The sequence below is a fragment of the Lasioglossum baleicum genome, chromosome 16 (assembly GCF_051020765.1).
Source record: "Lasioglossum baleicum chromosome 16, iyLasBale1, whole genome shotgun sequence".
Classification (NCBI taxonomy): domain Eukaryota; kingdom Metazoa; phylum Arthropoda; class Insecta; order Hymenoptera; family Halictidae; genus Lasioglossum; species Lasioglossum baleicum.
This window is the reverse complement of record NC_134944.1, coordinates 8,752,479-8,774,305: the sequence shown is the minus strand read 5'-3', so window position 1 is coordinate 8,774,305 and position 21,827 is coordinate 8,752,479. Positions and strand designations below refer to the sequence as shown.

At 44.0% G+C, this 21,827-nt stretch overlaps 1 protein-coding gene across 6 annotated transcripts in view; it reads left to right on the top strand.

The window, feature by feature from the left end:
- The window catches only part of Jupiter (microtubule-associated protein Jupiter), a 92,556-nt gene that overhangs the window by 35,796 nt on the left and 34,933 nt on the right, over positions 1-21,827 (top strand). For 2 of the 6 annotated variants that reach the window (XM_076440422.1, XM_076440418.1), the window contains exon 1: positions 16,388-16,802. The exons of 2 other annotated variants lie outside the window; for them this stretch is intronic. In XM_076440422.1, coding sequence (XP_076296537.1) covers positions 16,741-16,802 — 62 coding nt within the window. In that variant the 5' untranslated portion in view covers positions 16,388-16,740. Of the gene's footprint in view, positions 1-16,387; positions 16,803-21,827 lie in introns of those variants that run through there. 2 more of the 6 variants (XM_076440423.1, XM_076440424.1) reach the window with 2 other exon arrangements.

The window sequence follows — 21,827 nt, the reverse complement described above, 5'->3', positions numbered from 1 at the left end:
TGAAGGATTCAGGGGCCCTTACATCAAGCTCCTCGAATTCAGGAGCTCTTAGATCAAGCTCAATGAATTCAGGACCCCGTAGACCAAGCTTAAAGGATTCAGAAGCTACTAGATCAAGCTTAAAGAATTTAGGAGTCCTTAGATGAAGCTTAAAGGATTCAGGAACCCTTAGATCAAGCTTAAAGAATTCAGGAGCTCTTGCATCAAGCTTAAAGAATTCAGGAGCCCTTAGACCAAGCTTAAAGGATTCAGGAGCTATTAGATCAAGCTTAAAGAATTCAGTAGCTACATATTAGATCAAGCTTAAAGAATTTAGGACCCCTTAGATCAAGCTTAAAGAATTCAGGAGCTACATATTAGATCAAGCTTAAAGAATTTAGGAGCCCTTAGATCAAGCTTAGAGAATTCAGGAGTCCTTAGATCAAGCTTAAAGAATTCAGGAGCCCTTAGATCAAGCTTAAAGAATTCAGGAGCCCTTAGATCAAGCTTCAAGAATTCGGCAGCTACATATTAGATCAAGCTTAAAGAATTTAGGAGCCCTTAGATCAAGATTAAAGGATTCAGGAGCCCTTAGAACAAGCTTAAAGAATTCAGGAGCCCTTAGATCAAGCTTAAAGAATTCAGGAGCTCTTGCATCAAGCTTAAAGAATTGAGGAGCCATTAGATCAAGCTTAAAGAATTCAGGAGCCCTTAGACCAAGCTTAAAGAATTCAGTAGCTACATATTAGATCAAGCTTAACGAATTCAGTAGCCCTTAGATCAAGCTTAATGGATTCAGGAGCCCCTAGTTCAAGCTTAAAGAATTCAATAGCTACATATTAGATCAAGTTTAAAGAATTTAGAAGTCCTTAGATCAAGTTTACAGAATTTAGGACCCCTTAGATCAAGCTTGAAGAATTCAGGAGTGCTTGAGATCACGATCAACATTCGCGGCTCCATAAAATCGAGAAAAGTACACTCGAAGACTATCAAAGTCTGAAAGAACAAGATCAATGGATTCGGGGAGGGACTGTTCAGACCTGGAAGATCAAGTTCAGGCTTCGACCGATTCTGCGGAGACATTCGAGAGGGTTCGTGACAGGAAGGAAGGGATCGAAATTCGGCACGCACGACTCCGCACTTCCTACTGGAGCGCAGTACCGTTTCTCGAATGTCGGCGCGTGCAGCGCGTTATCGAGGCGCGGTGCATCGTTCGAATCCTAATGAATTTCACTGCCGATGTCCGTGGCTTCGACGCACAGGGTTGGGCATATCTCCCGTCGAATATTAACGATGATCGACGCACGCTGAGAATAATTATTCGATTTCCTCGGAGTACGCGGCGCAAAACTGTTACGGGATCGTTAATGGCCTCGCCTTTCCATTCAAGGAACTATTTTCGATATTATCGTTCGGCCTGGCCCGGCCCGGGTGCGATAGACTGGAAAAAGAGGGGAGTATTAATATAATCACGGGAGGAAAAGGAAAACGTTGCGCGGTGCACGTCGGCGTGTGAAAGGTGAGACACGGTTGCGTGCTTCTATTAACCCGGCTTGTTGTTCGCGATTAACTCGGCTAAACGACGACGGAGCGAAAGATTGTACACGGTTCGACGCAATCAAAGCGCCGCGCAATCTTTTTCCTGGATCGGGGCTCATTTAATTCGTCGTGTGTCAACGTTATCGTCGCGGCGCCGATAACGGGGCAGACGGATAACGAAACAAATATTGTATCGGGAACGAACCACGGTCGCTGGTTTACGGCCGTGAAGTTTTCCGAGAAAGCCGATCGACCGTATCTCTCTCGGCGAAGTAATTTTTCCGGGCCAGTTTCGCAGTGCAGTTCGACAACTTCACGGCTACGCTCGCAGACCGTTCACCCGCATTATGCATGCGATCCTTTCTTTTCCATCGTTACGTAACTCGCCGCAGAGATGATGGATACGAGTATCCTTGCCAAGACCAGACTTCTCGGGACTAGGACAGTGGCTGGTCTTCCGGGCCCTGGAAATCAAGTTGCAAGGACTTGTCAGGTTCTCAGCATCCGCTAGATTACTCTACCAGGGCCAGAGGACTCTTCAGACGCTATAAATAAAGTTCCAAGACCTCTAACTTCTAGAAGATTGCACTTCAAGGTTCAAGGGACTCTTCAGACCCTAAAAATCAAGCTGCAAGGACTTGTCAGATTCTCAGCATCCGCTAGATAATCTACCAGGGCCAGACGATTCTTCAGACCCCACAAATAAAGCTCCAAGACCTCTAACTTCTAGAAGGTTGCACTTCAAGGATCAAGGGACTCTTCAGACCCTAAGAATCAAGTTGCAAGGACTTGTCAGATTCTCAGCATCCGCTAGATAATCTATCAGGCCCAGAGGATTCTTCAGACCCCACAAATAAAGCTCCAAGACCTCTAACTTCTAACAGATTGCACTTCAAAGATCTGGGGACTCTTCAGACCCTAAGGATCAAGTTGCAAGGACTTGTCAGATTCTCAGCATCCGCTAGATTACTCTAGCAGGCCCAGAGGACTCTTCAGACCCCACAAACGAAGCTTCAAGGCCCTTCCACAGAGATTGTACTTGAAGGGTCCCGTCAGACCACACAAATCAAGCTGCCTTTATCTAGACCTAAGAGACCTAACTCAGTCATCAAACTTCAAGGATCCAGCAGTTCCTAGATCAAGCTTGGAGGATTCAAGGGGCCCACGAGAAAATATATAACTCATCCAATTTTGATTATTTTTACTTGCAAAAAATCACGCATATACGTCAACTACCACTAAATATGCGTGCAAAATCCCGACGCAACATGTTCAGTAGTTTTCTCGAAAGAAATTCGGGACAATTCGTACAAAATCGTCCTCTTAAACCAGACCACCCCCTCGAGGATTCAAGAGACACTCTAGCCTGTTTTGTTTAATCGTTTTACGTCTTCTTCAACTGCTATGGTTATTAAGCGACGGGACCTACACTTTAAGGTGTGTTCCGAACCACCTTAGACACCGCAGCCTGCAGACACCTGATTCAAAGGATGCAAATCGTCTATTGCAGGTTGGAGAGCATCAAATGTGTTGAACAGGCAGAGGCTCTTCTCGCCGCAGGGTGTCCTCCGCAGCGTTGTCTCTCGCACTCCGGGAATGACTCCCCTGTGCTGTATCATTATTCGCTCGTACATCGCGCTAGATGGCCCAGTTACAAAACCTCTATTCCAACCGCGTTAACGCGATTGCATCGTGGCTGTTTGAACGAGACTTCGGTCACTTCGTCACGGTGAATCTCCACGCGGAAAACGCCGCAGCGAGCCAAGCCGAACCGAACCGCGGCCGCAACCGAGTCCATTAGGCACATTGTAACAGTATTTCCCACGAAAGCGCGCTACTTACGCCGCCATTCTTCGACACACGGTCAGCCACGGTATTTAATTAAGCTCGCGCGCACAGCTCGCCAGGTGTGCGAGCAACCGCGAGCCTCCATTCCGTGCTCCTCTTCGAATCCGTCACGGTTCCGTGGCTCCGGGGATCCGGGGAGCACCTCGTTTTTCTTCTTGGCTCGCGGGAACAGCCGAGAACCCGCTTTGTTCTACAGAAATGCGTTACCGATCGAAGATCGGGCTGCGAAATCGGGCAAATCGATTTTCCAGCTCGATTCCACTCTAGCTCTTCAAGTTGTGTCTTACAAATAAGACCTGCACAATTCATTGTCGGTCGTTTCGTGCGTTTTTGCATCGAGATCCTCGATTCTTCTGGTTTATGGTGGCTGGACAGCCTAGCGCTGCGTGCTAATTGAATGCCGCGCCGAGATAAAGTCCGGACAGCTCCAGGACTTACAATTAGTTGTTCGTTTGCTGATTCAAGTTGGGACAAACTCCGATAAGAATTGCTATCAGAACAAACAGTCAAGGTCTTTTTGCAGACACTCTGAACCTGCGATCATTGAAAGATAGTGGTTCTACGAAAGAAGTCGTAACAGCTGTCCACCGTGCTCCTGGTACTTCATTCCTGCATCATAAAAGCCGACGACTGGTCAGTTATTACGACTTCCGGCTGAAAAACAGACCGTAAGTTTAACAAGATCGACACTCGTAGAAGACTTCCGTAATAAACCGTACGAATCCCGCGAGCATAATAGCGAGCATAACAGCGAGCAGCCGAGATGCATCGCGCGAGGTTATCGGTGCATCACAACTCGCGGTGGAATCGGCGAACCAATTTCCTTCTGAATCGTCGAGAACCGGGAGCCGGACCATAACAGCGCAGCCTTTGCGTCTCCGAAGGATCAAGGCGCGAATAGCTGTCGGGGGCTTAGGCATATCGGGCCGCGATCCTACACTTTCACGCGTGACAAACATGGATTTCAGGAAAAGTTCGAACGGCTAGAAAGTACGGCTCGCCTCGAGTACACTCGATGGGAGATCGCTTTGCCGGCGCCGCGTCGCTATAAATTTTCATTTGCCCGGCTCGCAAAAAGTAATTACCGAACGGCGACACCGGGCCCTGCCAGGTTTCACTTTTCGGTGAACCAGCAGAACTACGCCCCTACCCTCTGATTTCGATGTGTGGCAAACTTTGCGATAGTGGCGGTACCACTACACTGAATTCCTACAAAAAGTTGTTGGAAATATCGATTTCTACAACATTACAACGAGATACAACAACACTACAACATTAGGATTAGTAGTTGTTCGTTTCTAGAAGGTTAGAACAAGTAGATGTTCATTTCTAGAAGATTAGAACAAGTAGATGTTCATTTCTAGAAGATTAGAACAAGTAGATGTTCGTTTCTAGAAGATTAGATCAAGTAGATGTTCATATCTAGAAGATTAGAACACGTAGATGTTCATTTCTGGAATATTAGATCAAGTAGATGTTCGTATCTAGAAGATTAGAACAAGTAGATTTTCATTTCTGTAAGATTAGAACAAGTGGCTGTTCTCTGCAGGTTCACGGAAACCAGCGCGTCGGTTCTTCCGTCGGTGGCGGACGTGTTCGTTCCTGAAGGAGGACAGAGCAAGGCCCAATTAATTTGTCGGAAAGAGGGAAAATCAATGTTCGAGGTCCGCAGTCTGCCGGTGTATAGCGTCCTCTATTGTGCCACGTGTGACGCAGTAGCCTCGCCGGGCGATCAGAATGCTGATCGGAGTCGAATCTCAGAAGCGCAGGTCTTCTGGCCATTACCCTGAATCCCCGACTGCGTTGGACGACGGCCAACTCGCTCGAGTGCTCGAGACCTAGCCCAAGATCGAACCTAGGCTACCTTGCGGGAGATATCCTAGTCGTTGTCGTACAGGATCATCATAAACTCGCGGATCATTTCAATGAAATCGCCTGTAGATCAGCGAAACTGGACAAGGATTTTATTCAGCTAGTTCTAGCGCCTAGACCGAGTCTTATTTATTGTTTGCAGTTGGCGTGGACAATCGATTCATTTCAGCAAGCCTGTTTAAACCGCGTGTACGATACGTTTACCAACGAGTCTCTCTTGTGTAGAACGCTTCGTCCAACACAGTGCATTGTGTTCACAACGTCTCCCACTCCCCTGCTGATACGAGCACGCGAATGTAGCGTGAAGCTGCCGGAACGGTGCTGCGAGAATTCGCAAACCGCGATAGGCTAAGAACCAAGAAGTCAAAGTGTACAAACTGATGTCTAGAAGCTAGAATCTAGGAGCTAGAGTCTAGAAGCTAGAATCTCGAAGCTAAAATCTAGAAGCTAGAGTCTAGAAGCTGGAGTCTAGAAGCTGGAGTCTAGAAGCTGGAGTCTAGAAGCTAGAGGCTTGAATCTAGAGGCTCGAAGCTAGAGTCTACAAGCTAGATAATACAAGCTAGAATGTAGAAGCTAGAGTGTAATAGCTAGAGTGTAGAAGCTAGAGTGTAGAACTAGAGTCTAGAAACTAGAGTCTAGAAGCTAGAGGCTCGAAGCTAGAGTCTAGAAGCTAGAGTGTAGAAGCTAGAGTGTAGAAGCTAGAGTCTAGAAGCTAGAGTCTAGAAGCTGGAATCTCGAAGCTGAGTCTCGAAGCTAAACCCTCGAAGCTGAGGTCTCGAAGCTGAAGCCTCGAAGCTGAAGTCTCGAAGCTGAAGTCTCGAAGCTGAAGTCTCGAAGCTGAAGTCTCGAAGCTGAAGTCCCGTTAGGTTTTCTCGAGAATCGAGCGAAGTTCGTCTTCGGAGAAGAAAAAGAGAAGTCAGTGAAAGAGCTGTGAGGCCCGACCGGGCCCGTCCCGATCGTGTTGGCACAGGATCGGCAACCAGCAGAGACGCAGCTTTCACCCGGGGGCCTATGAATCGCCGGACGTGTTCTTGACGCGCGAACCTGATCCCAGCTCGCATCGATAACCCCATCTTCCTTCGAGTCGGGTATATTAATCTCCTCGGCGAGCCGTGGGTGCTTGTAAACGCTCGGCAAACACGTCGGCCACGCGCCACGGGTGTTTCCAGACAATCGGCGAATTTATTCATGCCGTCGTGGGTGTCTCAGACGTTGGATAGCCATTTGTCCTGTCGCGAGAGAGCCCGTGCACGCCGCTCTTCGTGCGGTATCGTTGACCTTTGAGCTAACGCGTGCTCGGTGGCTCGAAAGGATCGTGGTTCTTGGTACTCGGCAGACTGTTTGATCGTCTATCGGGGATTCGACGCGTGCTAGGCTTTCACGATGGACCAGGATCGCAGACAATTGGATGAGGTTCAATGTCTGTGTTGATTATACATTATTTATTACGCACGGAACGGTTCCAAGCCCAACGAACAAGGTTATTTCTTGTATTGATCAGATGGAGGATGTTGGAGAATTGGTATTTCTTGCTTTGGAAAATTTTCTACCGTTGCTTGAGCCTTTCAGTAAATTACGGATTTGTGTTTATATAGTAGCGTAGCTGACAGAGGTCTCTGCCCTGTTTAGTGTAGGTACTTCGACTGATGAGAAGGAATTATGGAAATGGCCCGCCGCGGCGTGCTGCGTTGTTTAATAGTCAAACATTGGTGGTAGACTGGAAACGTGCCACGGAAGTGGAAATCGGCATACATCCGTCAAGTTTGCAACCGTGAGGTCTGCTTTCTACTTGGACCATAGCACAGGAGTTCGCGACAAGCACCGGCCGATTAGGGACACCTTTCTGCCGCGCCGGTCTCCGCACAATGCTGGTCATTCAAAGAGCTCGCGGGACGGTGGAAATGTCCCGTTCTCGTGACCGGCGCTCGTCTTCGACTAATATCCACGGCGAACCACGGCGAATCAATTGTCGACCTAGAAATTCTCGAGCTTCCGGGGGTAGGGGGGCCGCGAGAGAGGAATTAGCGAGAGATCGTGTCCAGAAGGCCGATGCTTGATTGATGATCGGATCGCATCTTACGGGACCTTGTTCGGATTCGTTGCCCGATCGATTCGTTCAAGGGCTTTGTTCGTCGTCGATCCGGGAATCGGTGAATAGATAACGGCGCCGGACGAGCACAGCTTCTACGTTGTCCGGGATTTACGGGACTCTGTATATTCACCGGGCTGCGGATCTATTTGTCGCGTGATTTTTTCATCGACGAAAACTCGCGTTCCAAAGTTCGACGATGAAAATTCATGAGCGACGCCGCGCCGAGGTCTGGAATCGCGTGGAGGTTTCTATCAACGGGAGAAAAGGCGACGGGATCGATGCGCCCCGGGCAGAGATTAATGGATCGCTGAGAGCGTCCGGACCGGACCGGGACCGGGGCCGGTCGCTCTTTTTTCCACGGGAAACATCGAAAGTGGTATAAATCATCGGCGCCGAGAGATTGCACCGCGTCGGGGCCCCCGACGGCCACGATTCTCGTTCAAATCACGCGCACAGTCTACCGCCCTGTAGAAAACTCTTTGACGAGGAATTATTGCCGTCACGGAGAGCTGCGGTGCGTGGTGCTCGAGCGGGTCGGCGAAACAGGGTTAACTGGGGCCAAGTGGGGCTAGCTCGAGCTACCTAGGACCACCCAGGGGATTTCCGGGACCGTCCAGAATTTATTTGAGGTTACTACATCTTGCTAGAATCGTAGGGCCACCTGGAACTGCACCTAGGGCAAGATCAAGCTGCTTGAGAGTGGGTAAAGCTAGGGCTCGCTCAAGCTACCTGGGGTTTCTGAATCTCCGTGAGACTAGCTCAAGAGGTACTTGGACTTTCCGAATCTCCGTGAGACTAGCTCAAGAGGTACTTGGACTTTCTGAATCTCCTTAGGGCTAGCTCGAGCTACGTAAAATTCGTTTAAGCTGTCTAGGGCTAGCTCAAGCCACCTGGGTTTTCCGAATCTCCTTTGGGGTAGCTCAAGCTACGTGAGCTTTCTCAATCTTCGTAGGGCTAGCTCAAGAGCTACCTGGACTTTCTGAATCTCCTTAGGGCTAGCTCGAGTTACGTAGAATTCGTTTAAGCTGTCTAGGGCTAGCTCAAGAGCTACCTGGGCTTACTGAATCTCCTTAGGGCTAGCTCGAGCTACGTAAAATTCGTTTAAGCTGTCTAGGGCTGGCTCAAGAGCTACCTGGGCTTACTGAATCTCCTTAGGGCTAGCTCGAGCTACGTAAAATTCGTTTAAGCTGTCTAGGGCTAGCTCAAGAGCTACCTGGGCTTACTGAATCTCCTTAGGGCTAGCTCGAGCTACGTAAAATTCGTTTAAGCTGTCTAGGGCTAGCTCAAGAGAGCTACCTGGACTTTCTGAATCTCCTTAGGGCTAGCTCGAGCTACGTAAAATTCGTTTAAGCTATCTAGGGCTAGCTCAAGCTACCTGGGGTTTCTGAATCTCCGTAGGACTTCCTCAAGCTACCTGGGCTTTCTGAATCTCCTAGGACTCGCCCAGTACACGCTCAAGCGTTCTAACCAGCTTCTACTCAGACCCTCTTGTGCCTTCTACGACCACATAGACCCACTTACAACTTCGTAGTTCCAGGACTCCGGGACTCCATTTTCCTAGTTTCCCAGTTCTAGACTTCGTAGAACTGCTATACGTCTCGATCCCACTCGGGCCGTCTACCGTCGACCCGCTCGATTCCACTGGAGCCAACTAGAATTCTCTCGGGCCATCTAGATCCACGTAGAGCTGATTTAGGACATCTAGGGCAAGGAGAATTCGTTGGGGCCACCTCGAGCCTCGTAGGTCTCCCCGATGAAATCTCACGCGATAGAATATAGGTGGTAAAACTGCTCGCAAAATGGCACCGGTGATCGATGCTGGCAGTCGCCTTGTTGACTCACTATTGCACTAAACAAGCTCGGCTCTGATATACGTGGACAAATTAATAGCGCTCGTATGGGAATAGATATCGCGTTTATTTCCGGTGATATACATGCACACACGTACACCGTCTTGGATTACGATGGTCGTTCGAGATAGATCGGTCGTTAATCGTCCGCGGGGATCAGCCTCGACATTGACACAATATAGGCCTTCATAGCTGGTCCAGAGATGGATTCGATTTCCTGGTTCAGTGATGCATTACGAAGGCCAGCTTGAATCGCAGTTCGAGTCTCGTTTCTTCGTCTCGTTACAATCGCTTCTCGAGCTGGAACGAGGCGATCGGTATCGGAAACCAGTCCTAATAGCCTCGTGTCCCAAATTGTCCCTACGAACTCGAGGCATTTAGTGATCTACGCATGCTATCAACACAGTTTCTGTGGCTTTTCATTATACAATTGTTGAAATTTTAACAATGCTTTCATCATTTTTATAAGGCAACTAATAAAAAATCGTCTGTGCTGCGGTCAGAGTCGAGTTTAGAGGATCGACACGTTGAAGTAATCCACGCGAGTGGTTTTCCGCGAATCAGACCATAGAACAGAGAACCCGACGCGTTCTTTAGTCCGACGAGTTTATATTTTGCTGAACTCGAACTCGAACGCAAACGATCCCATTGACACGCGAGCCGGAGACGTGTTCGCGGTGGTTGTTTAATGGGTGCAACTCGATGGGCGGAGCGTTTTCTCGGTGAAACGGTACCGAAACGCGGTTACACACTCGGTTTCCGCTTTGAGCGGACGCGCGTAGCGGTGTACACACAGGGTGAGCAGCGGAGAGAAGAATGAACGGAGAAAGAGCGAAAGACCGCGAGCGAAACGAATAGCCGGTCACGAAACTGAAATACAGAGAGCTAACATTAGAAACGGCACAGGCGTCCGCGATAATTTATTTTTACGATTATGTTCTCCAGCAACCCCTGGTATCAGGCAACTTCCTCTTCGAAGAATTATCGTCTGTATCAATTTTTCCCCCCTTCTTTTCTTAAATAGTTTAAGGACTGTTAGGAGAATACGCTCCGAAAATTTCATTGGAATTGGTTAATTGGTTCACGAGTTATAAACGATCAAAAGTGGCAAATCTTGAGAATCTGGCAAAATTGCCATTTTTACCATTTTCGATCGTTCATAACTCGCGAGCCAATTAACCAATTTCAATGAAACTTTCGGAGCGTGTATAATTTGTACAAGTTGACCAAACGCGCAGCTTTTAAATTTTCATTATTGGCCCAGCTAAAAAAAGTCGTACAAATTTTTCGACATATTTTTTGGATGTCATTTACTGAACTAATTATTCTAGCCTTACAGAGAGATTGAAGTCGTTTGGTCCATTCATAATAAAGTGTACTCTCAAAGTCTACCGGGCCCATACTCACTAAAGAAACCTAACAGTCCAGGACTCAGAATTGAGACCTTATCCACCTCCAACAGGACCAAAGAATGATGAGCACTGCGACCCGCTATTCGCGTTACTCCAGTGCTCATATCTCTTCGGATCTCTACCACTTCTGTTCTTGTCTTCTACTATATCAATTGCCCCTAGAAGGGATTGTCCTCCGAACAACTCTGCCTGATTTATTTAGGAGATTGAAAGAAATCTTCCGATTTCGGAGCTAATCCAAAGGGATGGATGTCGAGCCAATCGAGACATCCGGCGAGACCGCAAGGAACCGACATGGCGGATGAACGCTCGCAACTCCGAGATGCAACGAGAGAGAACCGCGGCGGGGGGCTCTCCTCGTTGTCCAGCGGAAACAAGGTTGGCCACGCAAACGATCGGCCAGCTAGCGTTCCGCCGCTCCTTAACGAAATAGGATCTCCCGAGATATAATTGTCCATAAATAATCCTGTTTCCACGGGCACGCCAAAACGCCCCGGCCGTACATCATCGGGTAATTAGCGACGGATCGTAATTTCTCTGTTCGCAAACTTTCCAACAGATGTGTAATTGAGTCTTTTTCGAAATCTGGCAGAGATCCTCGCGAATAATTCTCCAGGTTCGACGAACTCTCCCAATGAAACATCTGTAATCGGATCAGGGGAAGTGACGCGAATCGAGGGGAAAAGTTACCTCTTCCAGTACCAGATCAGTCACGTGACTCACACGTGGTTGAGGCGTGGGGGAACGGCGACGTGGAAGGGGAAGTAGTGGGGAGACAAGAATTAATCTGGCGACACTGTTGCGAAGGACTGTGCCGTTAAACAGAAACGCATTTTAGGAAGGAAATGAAAAATTTATATTTTATATGCAACACACTATGTACTATTAACAAGAATTATACTCGTATTCTGCCTTGTAAATGAACCAGGAAGAATGGAATTAACCGGTTGTCCTATATAAACCAAGAAAGAAATTTTACGAGGAAATGATAAATTTATATTTTATATGCGACATTTTATTATTAACAAGAAAAATACTCTACCTTGTAAAGAACCAGGAAGAATGGAATTAACCCAATGTCGTATATAAACCAAGAAAGAAATTTTACGAGGAAATGAAAAGTTTATATTTTATGTGTAACATTACTATTGACAAGAACAATATTCTACCTTGCAAAGAACCAGGAAAAATTGAATTAACCCGTTGTCCTATATAAACCAGGAAAGAAATTTTACGAGGAAATGAAAAATTTATATTTTATATGTAACATTACTATTGACAAGAACAATATTCTACCTGGTAAAGAACCAGGAAAAATGGAATTAAAAATTCATATTTGATATGCGACAGTACTGTTGAAATTAACGACGTTTTACCTTGCAAAGAGCAGGATAAACAGAATTAATCCGACGTTGTCCTGTATAAAGCAAGAAAAGAAAATGTGAGAAGATAATCCAACATCCCCACACTACTGTAATAATTTTTTTTACGATTTAGTCGTCCACAGGGTTGGAAGAATTTATCATCGCGTTCGCGGCGACTGAAAGTCTTGATTTGCATGTTCCGTTGCATGCTCGCATGAAAAATGTTGCGAATCCGCGGAAGATGACGCGGCACCCGTACTGCGGTAGAATGTTTCTGTTGAATATTGAATACATTAAAGCGGCATACACAGACACGCGCTCGAGAACAAACGAGAACGAACGGGACCGGGAAATACCGGCTCTCTTTCTCACCCCACCGTGTCTACTCGTCCTAGATACTGGACAAAAGAGGCTGACTCAGGGGTAGCTTCCCCCAGCCGGCGATATATCTTAAACATCTTTTGGTTTCGCTACTAGATTCATATCTGCCTGGGATGGCGAATCAGAGGGTTCCGCCTGTCAAAACAGAAAGGGGTTGCCACCCCTAACCGCTTTCCCGGACGCAAAGAAAAATAACGGGGATGATCTTTTCCGGACACTGGAAAGCACCAGCAATTTATTCAAATTTTCTTCTATTTTTGATTTCTGCACTTATTTTGAGGATTTCTAAAAAGTAAAATGGGTATTTCCCCTACCCCTGGCGTATTTTAGTACTCGATTAATTTCTCGTAGATATATCGTTAGAATTCAGCGATCGTGGATGATTCTTATTAATATTTTCTTCTATTTCTGATTTTTTCATTTATTCTGAGAATTACTAGATTAAAAAAATTAAATGGGCAGTTGTCCCACCCCTGACAGGCGTATTTTAGTACTGGATTAATTTCTCGTAAATGTATCTTCAGAATTTAGCGATGGTAAATGATTCTTATTAATATTTACTTTCATTTTTGATTTTTTCACTTATTCTGAGAATTTCTAGACTTAAAAATTAAATGGGCATTTTCTCCCACCCCTGGCAGGCGTATTTTAGTACTGCATTAATTTCTTGTAGATGTATCTACAGAATTTAGCGATGGTACACGATTCTTATTAATATTTACTTACATTTTTGATTTTTCCACTTATTCTGAGAATTTCTAGATTTCAAAATTAAAGGGGCATTTTCTCCCACCCCTGGCAGGCGTATTTTAGTACTGGATTAATTTCTCGTAGATGTATCTTCAGAATTTAGCGATGGTAGATGATTCTTATTAATATTTACTTTCATTTTTGATGTTTCCACTTATTCTGAGAATTTCTAGGTTTAAAAATTAAATGGGCATTTTCTCCCACCCCTGGCAGGCGTATTTTAGTACTGGATTAATTTCTCGTAGATGTATCTTCAGAATTTAGCGATGGTAGATGATTCTTATTAATATTTACTTTCATTTTTGATGTTTCCACTTATTCTGAGAATTTCTAGGTTTAAAAATTAAATGGGCATTTTCTCCCACCCCTGGCAGGCGTATTTTAGTACTGGATTAATTTCTCGTAGATGTATCTTCAGAATTTAGCGATGGTAGATGATTCTTATTAATATTTACTTTCATTTTTGATGTTTCCACTTATTCTGAGAATTTCTAGGTTTAAAAATTAAATGGGCCTTTTCTGCCACCCCCTGCAGACGTATTTTAGTACTCGATTAATTTAATTAATGTAGATGTATCTTCAGAATTTAGCGATGGTAGATTAAAAAGTTGAGACCGACCATTTCGTTGGCGTTCCCAGTTCCATCGATAAATTGGAAACTAGTTTATGGCCGAACGGGGGTTGTAACGCACCCTCGAGTTTCAATTGAAAGAATTCAGTGGACAGCAGTGTCCCAGGATCGTCGACGATTCGTCATAAAATAAGCATCGTTTCAACCCCGTGTCCAAACACCCCTCCGCAGGCGTCGACGAGGTTACCTCATCCCTTAAGCTCGATTTCGAGTAACCCGATGCCTTTTATCGACCGTGTTCCGAAAGGCCAGCAGTAGCAGCAGCCCGTAGGGGGACACGACAATTTAATCAGTCAATTACTCAAGGAGTGTTACGCCCGGTCGAAAAACAGCAGCCACCCCTTGTCTAGAATGGCTGTGGGGGTGGTGGCGGCTGAAAACGCGGATGCCTCGTCGAGACAGACGCAACCCTTCATGTTCACGGCGTCCCTTTTCAAACGAGCCCTGGGAAGCCCATGAAATTTCGCGATGATTGCGAAATTCGAGGGGGACCGGTATACACTACAAACTTCAACCCTTAAGACCATGATTTTATTTTCTCGGAAAATACACGTGCAGCCTCCAAACGATCCCAAAGGACCCAAAGGATTTTCATGCATAATAAAATTTGTTGCCAGCAATTGCAAGAACCATATACAGTTAGGAGCAAAAAGTGGTCATACACACTTTAAATCAGAATGACTTTTTTATGAATGGGCCAAATGACATCAATTTCTTTTGTAAGGATAGATGAATTAGTTTAGTAAATGACGTCTAAAAAATATGTTGAAAAAATGCATTTGGTCGGAAATGTGGAAAACAATAGTAAAAATTGATTTTTACGACTTTTTTAGCTGGGCCAATAACGACAATTTAAAAGATGTGTTTGGTCAAGTCGTATAAATTATATACGCTCCGAAAATTTCATTGAAATTGGTTAATTGGTTTGCGAGTTATAAACGATCAAAATTGGTAAATCTTGAAAATCTGGCAAAATTGCAATTTTTACCACTTTCGATCGTTTATAATTCGTGAACCAATCAACCAATTTCAATGAAATTTTCGGAGCTTACATAATTGATACAAGTTGACCAAACACATCTTTCAAATTTTCATTATTGGCTCAGCTAAAAGTCATAAAAATTTTTCAACATATTTTTAGAGGCCATTTACTAAACTAATTATTCTAGCCTTACGGAGAAATTGAAGTCGTTTGGTCCATTCATAAAATAGTGTGCGTGATCAGTTTTGCTCCTAACTGTAGACCTTTCTTTTCCTTTTTAACACTCTTGTTAGGTTACAAACAATACATGTCAACACCAACTTATTTCTGACATAAACGCACAACATCTGCAATGTAGTTGTCAGTAGGCTGGAATTTTTACAATATAAAGTTTCTTTAACTTCCTTAGCGCATTTTGATTATTTAGTCTCAAATTATAAACATAAAGGTGCCTGAAAACATTTGTAAAGAATTTTGGGAAGGTCCGAGTATAATATTTCATAATCTGAGCAAACGCCGTACCACTTAAGAGTTCATTGCAAGCTATATATTATTTCTTTTCGCATAATTTGATTAAGTCGGAAACAATACAGTTAATTTCTTCGGCTGTTCCACCTGTTCCGCATCGAATCCACAAATCCCTTCACGCGTGTGTAAAATCCACAGTCCAATATCAGGAATACAAGGAACACTGTTCTCCACATTAAGTAGATTCAGTGGTCACGAGTCAGACTCGAGGTCGCTCGAAAAACCGAACCGAAGATCAATCTCGAAGAAGATTGCACCACTTCGGACCACCCACGCCCCGGTCCAATAGAACCAACTCGGGTGTTCCATGGAACCATAAACGTCGGAGACTGCAGAGTTTCCGGTTCCTGTTCTCCGGGGCGCGGCCTGCGATCAGTACGACGATCCCTAACGATCTCTCTCGCTTCCCGCGACGCCGGTTTGACCGATTCCGGCGTCGCCAGCGGCAGCGTCGCGACGCGCCTCGTCTCTCGGTCGCCGGAGCTGCATTCGCTGATTATCTCCAGCGCGGTCGCACGTGCATCGGCGTGAACATGCATCCGCAGCAGCAGCAGCAGCAGCAGCTTGCTTCGACGATGCCTACGCGTTGGCACGTCCCTCCCTTCCTCCTCCTGTCCCTCCTTCACCTCTGGTCCCGAGGTTCGCGTATTGATTGAGGCGAATACACGGCGTCGGCGTCGACGTTGGCGTCGGCGTCGTCGGCCTTCGTGCGCGGGGGTGGAAGTGCATAGAAGTGCACTGCCGGGATGGTGGAGCTCCTGGACTAGCTGGATAGAAAAGAATAGAAAAAAGAGTCTGGTAGAGGGAGAGACGATTGCATCCAGGGGGGAGGGAGAAGCTTGCGGGAAGATCGCAGAGTCGGAGAGAGAGAGGGAGTGGGTGCGCGATCGATCGAAGAGAGACAAAGTCAGAGCGTCGCGACGTAGAGCTTGCACCGGGGATCGAGAGTGGGGGCTCACCGGCGCTCGTCGAAGAGAGAGGTGGGGAGAAAGAGAGAGAGAGAGAGAGAGAGAGAGAGAGATAGCGGATCGGTAGCGGGAGACAGTAACGCTGGCAACAGAGAGAGAGAAAGAGAGGGAGACAGGAAACACGCGCGAGAGAGAGAGGTAGGAGGGAAGCACCGGTGGAGGAGGCATTATATACTGGCTGGATCCTCATTCGGCTGGAGTTTCTCGGCTGAACGCGGCCAACGAGTCTCTCTCTCTCTCGCTCTGTCTCAGCGACGTCTCTCTATCGCAACAAGCAAAACCCGCAAAGAAGTTATCGCGACAGCTTTTCAAAGCTTCAGGGGATCGAGGAAAAGAGATCGGTTCGCGGTTGGAAGCCGAGCCAAGGATCACCTCTCCGGAGACATCAATCGTCATTCCCCACCCCCCCGTTCTCGGGGGCCGACATCGGGCTTGATCATTTTTTGTGTTTTCTTCGACCGGCTACCTCTCGCCGCCTTCACCTGACCGTTCCTCGCAACTGGGTGTGTTGACAACGCTTTGTGAATCCTCGAGGGATCGGAGAATGGCCACCTACGCGACCTACAGGCACGTCGAGCTCGACAATGTCGGATACGGGAAGAAAAGGTAATTCGCGGAGTTTGACATTTCGGTGCAATGCGACCCCCTCTCTCCCCACCACCCTATTGTCCCGACCATTTTCCCGGTCGAGAAACGCTCGAGAGTCCTCTCTTTTAATCGCCTCGGACTCGACAGAATCGATAACGTTTTCCGGCGTCGGCGAGATTCCCTCGGGGAAATGGTCAGGGATCGTCCTTGGAACATAGTGACCTCCTCAGTGAAGCATCCCGGTATCGTTCGAATCGAAAATGATCGTTGCTTCTCTTCGGGTACGTAGACGAAAGTGTGCGCTTCGTTAAAACATATCTCGCGAGTCGCTTCTGTACGAGAAAGATCGCGTAAACCGAACGTGCTCTTCGTGAAAATATCGGAAACGCAGGTTCTTCTGTGCTTTCCCGCGAAGTACCTGAAGAAGTTCTTTGCGGAAAATGGTTCGAGACTTATTTGTAAGAGTTGTGCTCTTCGTGAAATTATCGGAAACGCAGTTCTTCTGTGCTTTCCCTTGAAGTACCTGAAGAAGTTTTTTATTTTTTACAGAAAATGGTTCGAAACTGTTTTTGGTAGAAATTGTGCTCTTCGTCTTGTTCGTTTTGAGGAACGAAGGTTCGCTTTTCTCTTCGGAGGGCGATCAAACGTAGTGTGTTCGCAAGCTCATCGTTTAACCCGTGAATCGACGTCGAATGTGCGTTGCCGAAGATGTTCGCCGAGAGTGCAGTTCAGGATCTTTCGGTGGTGAAGGCCGCCAGGATGCGGCAGACTCCTCCGGTGTCGACTGCGCTTCGATCGATTTGCATCTCGCGGGGTCAGCCCTTGAATCTCCGGTGCACAGCCGCCACCACCTCCACCGCTTTGCGAACGGTGCTGCAGTGCAACCGCTCGCCCAAAGAATTCTGCGAGCTTCAAGTTCACTGTCGAGTGCATCGTTGCGCCTTCGGCTTTCCCGAAAATCGCTTTTTTCACCGGCGCACGTCGAAACTTCCTCGGAAACATTGTCCATGTTTGCTTCGTCGGATTTGTTCGTTCTCCAAGGTCTCTCGCAGCGACACTTCTCTTCTTTCGTCAATGTTGCACGAGCATCGGCCCTGAACCATTCGAATTTGATAATGCGATCTTCATTCGATTCGTACAGATTTCGACAGAAACGTACTTGGTACTAGCCTGCGGGTTTTGATGAAGAAATTAACTGGGTGAAATATGAAACAGTGAAAAATATAAAAAATCTGAGAATATTGTTGTTTTCAACGTAAAATGGCTATTAAAGTTTAACGGACTCGTCGAAATCATGGATTGTAATATTTTCAATTTGCACACAAATTTATTTCTTTGGGTATACATTATTTAAAAATTCATTGAAAATTTGAGTAAACATTTAACACGTAAAATAGTCAGTTTTAGTGCTCCGTAAACCTAGTGTTCATATTTATATATTTTTAGTGAGAATTTTTATTTGACTGGTACCTCCCACAATCGATGCAGAATATTTTTATTATAAAGATTCGCAGTCTACTTATTATTAGATCGGAAAGAAAGTTCTTGCGGTTTTTATTATAAAATCAAAATAACAAAAACCGCAAGAACTTTCTTTCCGACCTAACACTTTTGATTATTAAACAGAGGATTCGCTTACCCACTTATTACTAGACTGCGGATCTTTGTGCAAAATAAAAATTGTCTGCATTGATTACAGGAACTAGGAACTAAATGTTATTTCTTCCCTTAATGAATTTAATAGAGGAGGAATCATATCATGACATCTTCAATTTTGAAAATTCTCCAACAATTTTCAATCTCATCTTCTCAATTTTCTTATAAATGCATCCGCAGTCTACTAATTACTTTCGATAATTAAACACAGGATTTACATACAGGAAAATTGTCTGCATTGATTGCAAGAAATAGAAACCAAATTCAAAGTTACTTCTTCCCTTAATGAATTCAATAGAGGAGAAATTGTATAATGACACCTTCAATTTTGAAAATTCTCCAACAATTTTCAACCTCATCTTTTCAATTTTCCTGTAAATGCATAAAGATCCGCAGTCTACTTATTATAATACTAATTCGATACTTTGCGATTGGAAGCTAAAGTTTAGGCGTTCACGACTGTGTTTTAATTCGACGTTCATGATAGATACAAACAAAAGTGCGACACGAGAATGTACGAAAATTCTACGAGTGTACTGCTGGAACAGAACGTATGTCCAGTTCGTCTGTTAGCATGAAGGATCAAGGATCAAGGTAGCAAACGGATTCCTAGCAAACTCCTCCTGGACCCCTACTGTCATAGGGCTTCCTGTGGGCTTATCGGTAATCGCGGTGGACGATGCAGTTATCTCGATACAAAGAGGATAAACAACTGTTACACACCGGTACCCGCGGGGCATGGCAGTCCAGCAGCGGTTTTATCCGCGGAATTGCTTAAGTGGTTCCGCCAGTGATAAAAATTCCTGCTTCCCAGGAAGCTCCGCATCCTTTCCGGGGTTCTTCTAATTGCGACGGGAAGCAAGCCGTGTAAAACCGCGACCGAGCATAAAACCAAACGATTATCGACTTCTCGGACAGCTGAGTCGTTCGTCCTCCCGATGTCGACCAGTTTCTGACTCGATGATTCCATGGTTACCGTTGATTGCAAGCCTCTCGGCTTCTCGTCTCGATTAGATAACTGTCCTGGTAAATAGAACCGGGAAAAGGATGCGCGATAGAAATGTATTAAATCGAACAGAATTCGCAATCTCAATTACTCTGATATGTGAGACCTCGTAATTGCTACACTATTTAACGATCGTCTACACTACGGAAGTTTGTCTTTCCTTTCGAGGAAGATCAAGCCTCGCCCCTCGGACTCCTGCGAGTAAATTCCTTCCACTTATCAATTTTAGTCCCGTGTAAGACCGTGTTTGGGATCGCCTTTCGTCTTATTTCGAATGTTGCGGCAAACATAATCCTTCAGCGATATTCTTAGTTGGGAAAGGATGGACCATAACTGTTATAATCAAGAAGAAAAAGTCAAAGAATATATTTCATCGACTAAAATCGTATTGGTTACAAATAAGGATTATAAGTTACCGACAATTTTTACTCTTGTTGGTAAATGTTATCGTTGAGAGAAATTTATTTCGATCGCTCGTAACAGTTATCGATGAAGGAAATTTGTAACAGTTATTATTAAATAGTACAACTTTCAAATGGTAGACAATCAATTATTTCATAAATTTTTCATTCGTAAAACTAATTGCTACAATCAATATTTAATGTGACAAACAAACAGATTGTGTGTTGTTTTTTATGATCTATTGATTCGTCTTGTTGTACGAAAACCTTCTCAATGAATTTCACAGGCTTGCTCCATCCGAAAAACAGTAGACAACTCGATAATTAAATAAGCAACCAAAATGAATTTTCTCATCAATAATTATTATGAACGAGTGAAAAGAAATTCGATCATCGATAACTATTATGAATAATCGAAACAGTTTTTCTTCATCGATAACGGTTATCGACGAGAATCCAATTTCTTGAACACTAATAACTGTTATTCGTAACCAAAAAGTATAAAAATCGATTTTTCTAAATCATTTTGTTATTCGAATTTTTTTCATTATACAATTAATTGTACGAATAAAAAATTTATGAAATAATTGATTGTTTACTATTTGAAAATTGTACTTATTTTGTGTACATAGATTTATTATAGTACATGGAAAAATTTATGAAATGATTCATTATGTACCATTTGAAAGTTGTACTTATTTTGTGTACATAGATTTATTATAGTACATGGAAAAATTTATGAAATGATTGATTGTTTACCATTTGAAAGTTGTACTTATTTTGTGTACATAGATTTATTATAGTACATGGAAAAATTTATGAAATGATTGATTGTTTACCATTTCAAAGTTGTACTTATTTTGTGTACATAGATTTATTATAGTACATGGAAAAATTTATGAAATGATTCATTATGTACCATTTCAAAGTTGTACTTATTTTGTGTACATAGATTTATAATATTACATAGAAAAATTTATGAAATGATTCATTGTGTACCATTTGAAAGTTGTACTTATTTTGTGTACATAGATTTATTATAGTACATGGAAAAATTTATGAAATGATTGATTGTTTACCATTTCAAAGTTGTACTTAATTTGTGTACATAGATTTATTATAGTACATGGAAAAATTTATGAAATGATTCATTATGTACCATTTGAAAGTTGTACTTATTTTGTGTACATAGATTTATTATAGTACATGGAAAAATTTATGAAATGATTGATTGTTTACCATTTGAAAGTTGTACTTATTTTGTGTACATAGATTTATTATAGTACATGGAAAAATTTATGAAATGATTGATTGTTTACCATTTCAAAGTTGTACTTAATTTGTGTACATAGATTTATTATAGTACATCGAAAAATTTATGAAATGATTCATTATGTACCATTTGAAAGTTGTACTTATTTTGTGTACATAGATTTATTATATTACATAGAAAAATTTATGAAATGATTCATTGTGTACCATTTGAAAGTTGTACTTATTTTGTGTACATAGATTTATTATAGTACATGGAAAAATTTATGAAATGATTGATTGTTTACCATTTGAAAGTTGTACTTATTTTGTGTACATAGATTTATTATAGTACATTGAAAAATTTATGAAATGATTGTTTATCAATGATTTTTATCGTAGAAAATTTTAGAATAACTGTTATTTTTGGTCCCAGAATAAAAATAGTCTTCTCATAGCGGAATAAAATTGCACATATTGACGATCGCTCGAACTCGCCACCACGACGGGTCACGAATGACTCCGGCACACCATACGGGGGGTTAAACATTTGTCGAACACGCTTGCATCGGTGTCTGCAGGAAGTAGAAACAGTCGTGCATGATCAGACGCGTTCAGTCTCATTGTAATTGCTCGGCTGCGGATCTTTGTACAAGCTAAACACTTAAACAATAAGAACAACGTGTAACAGTCTCCTTAAATTCTTAACTGTTCTGTATCTCACTTACC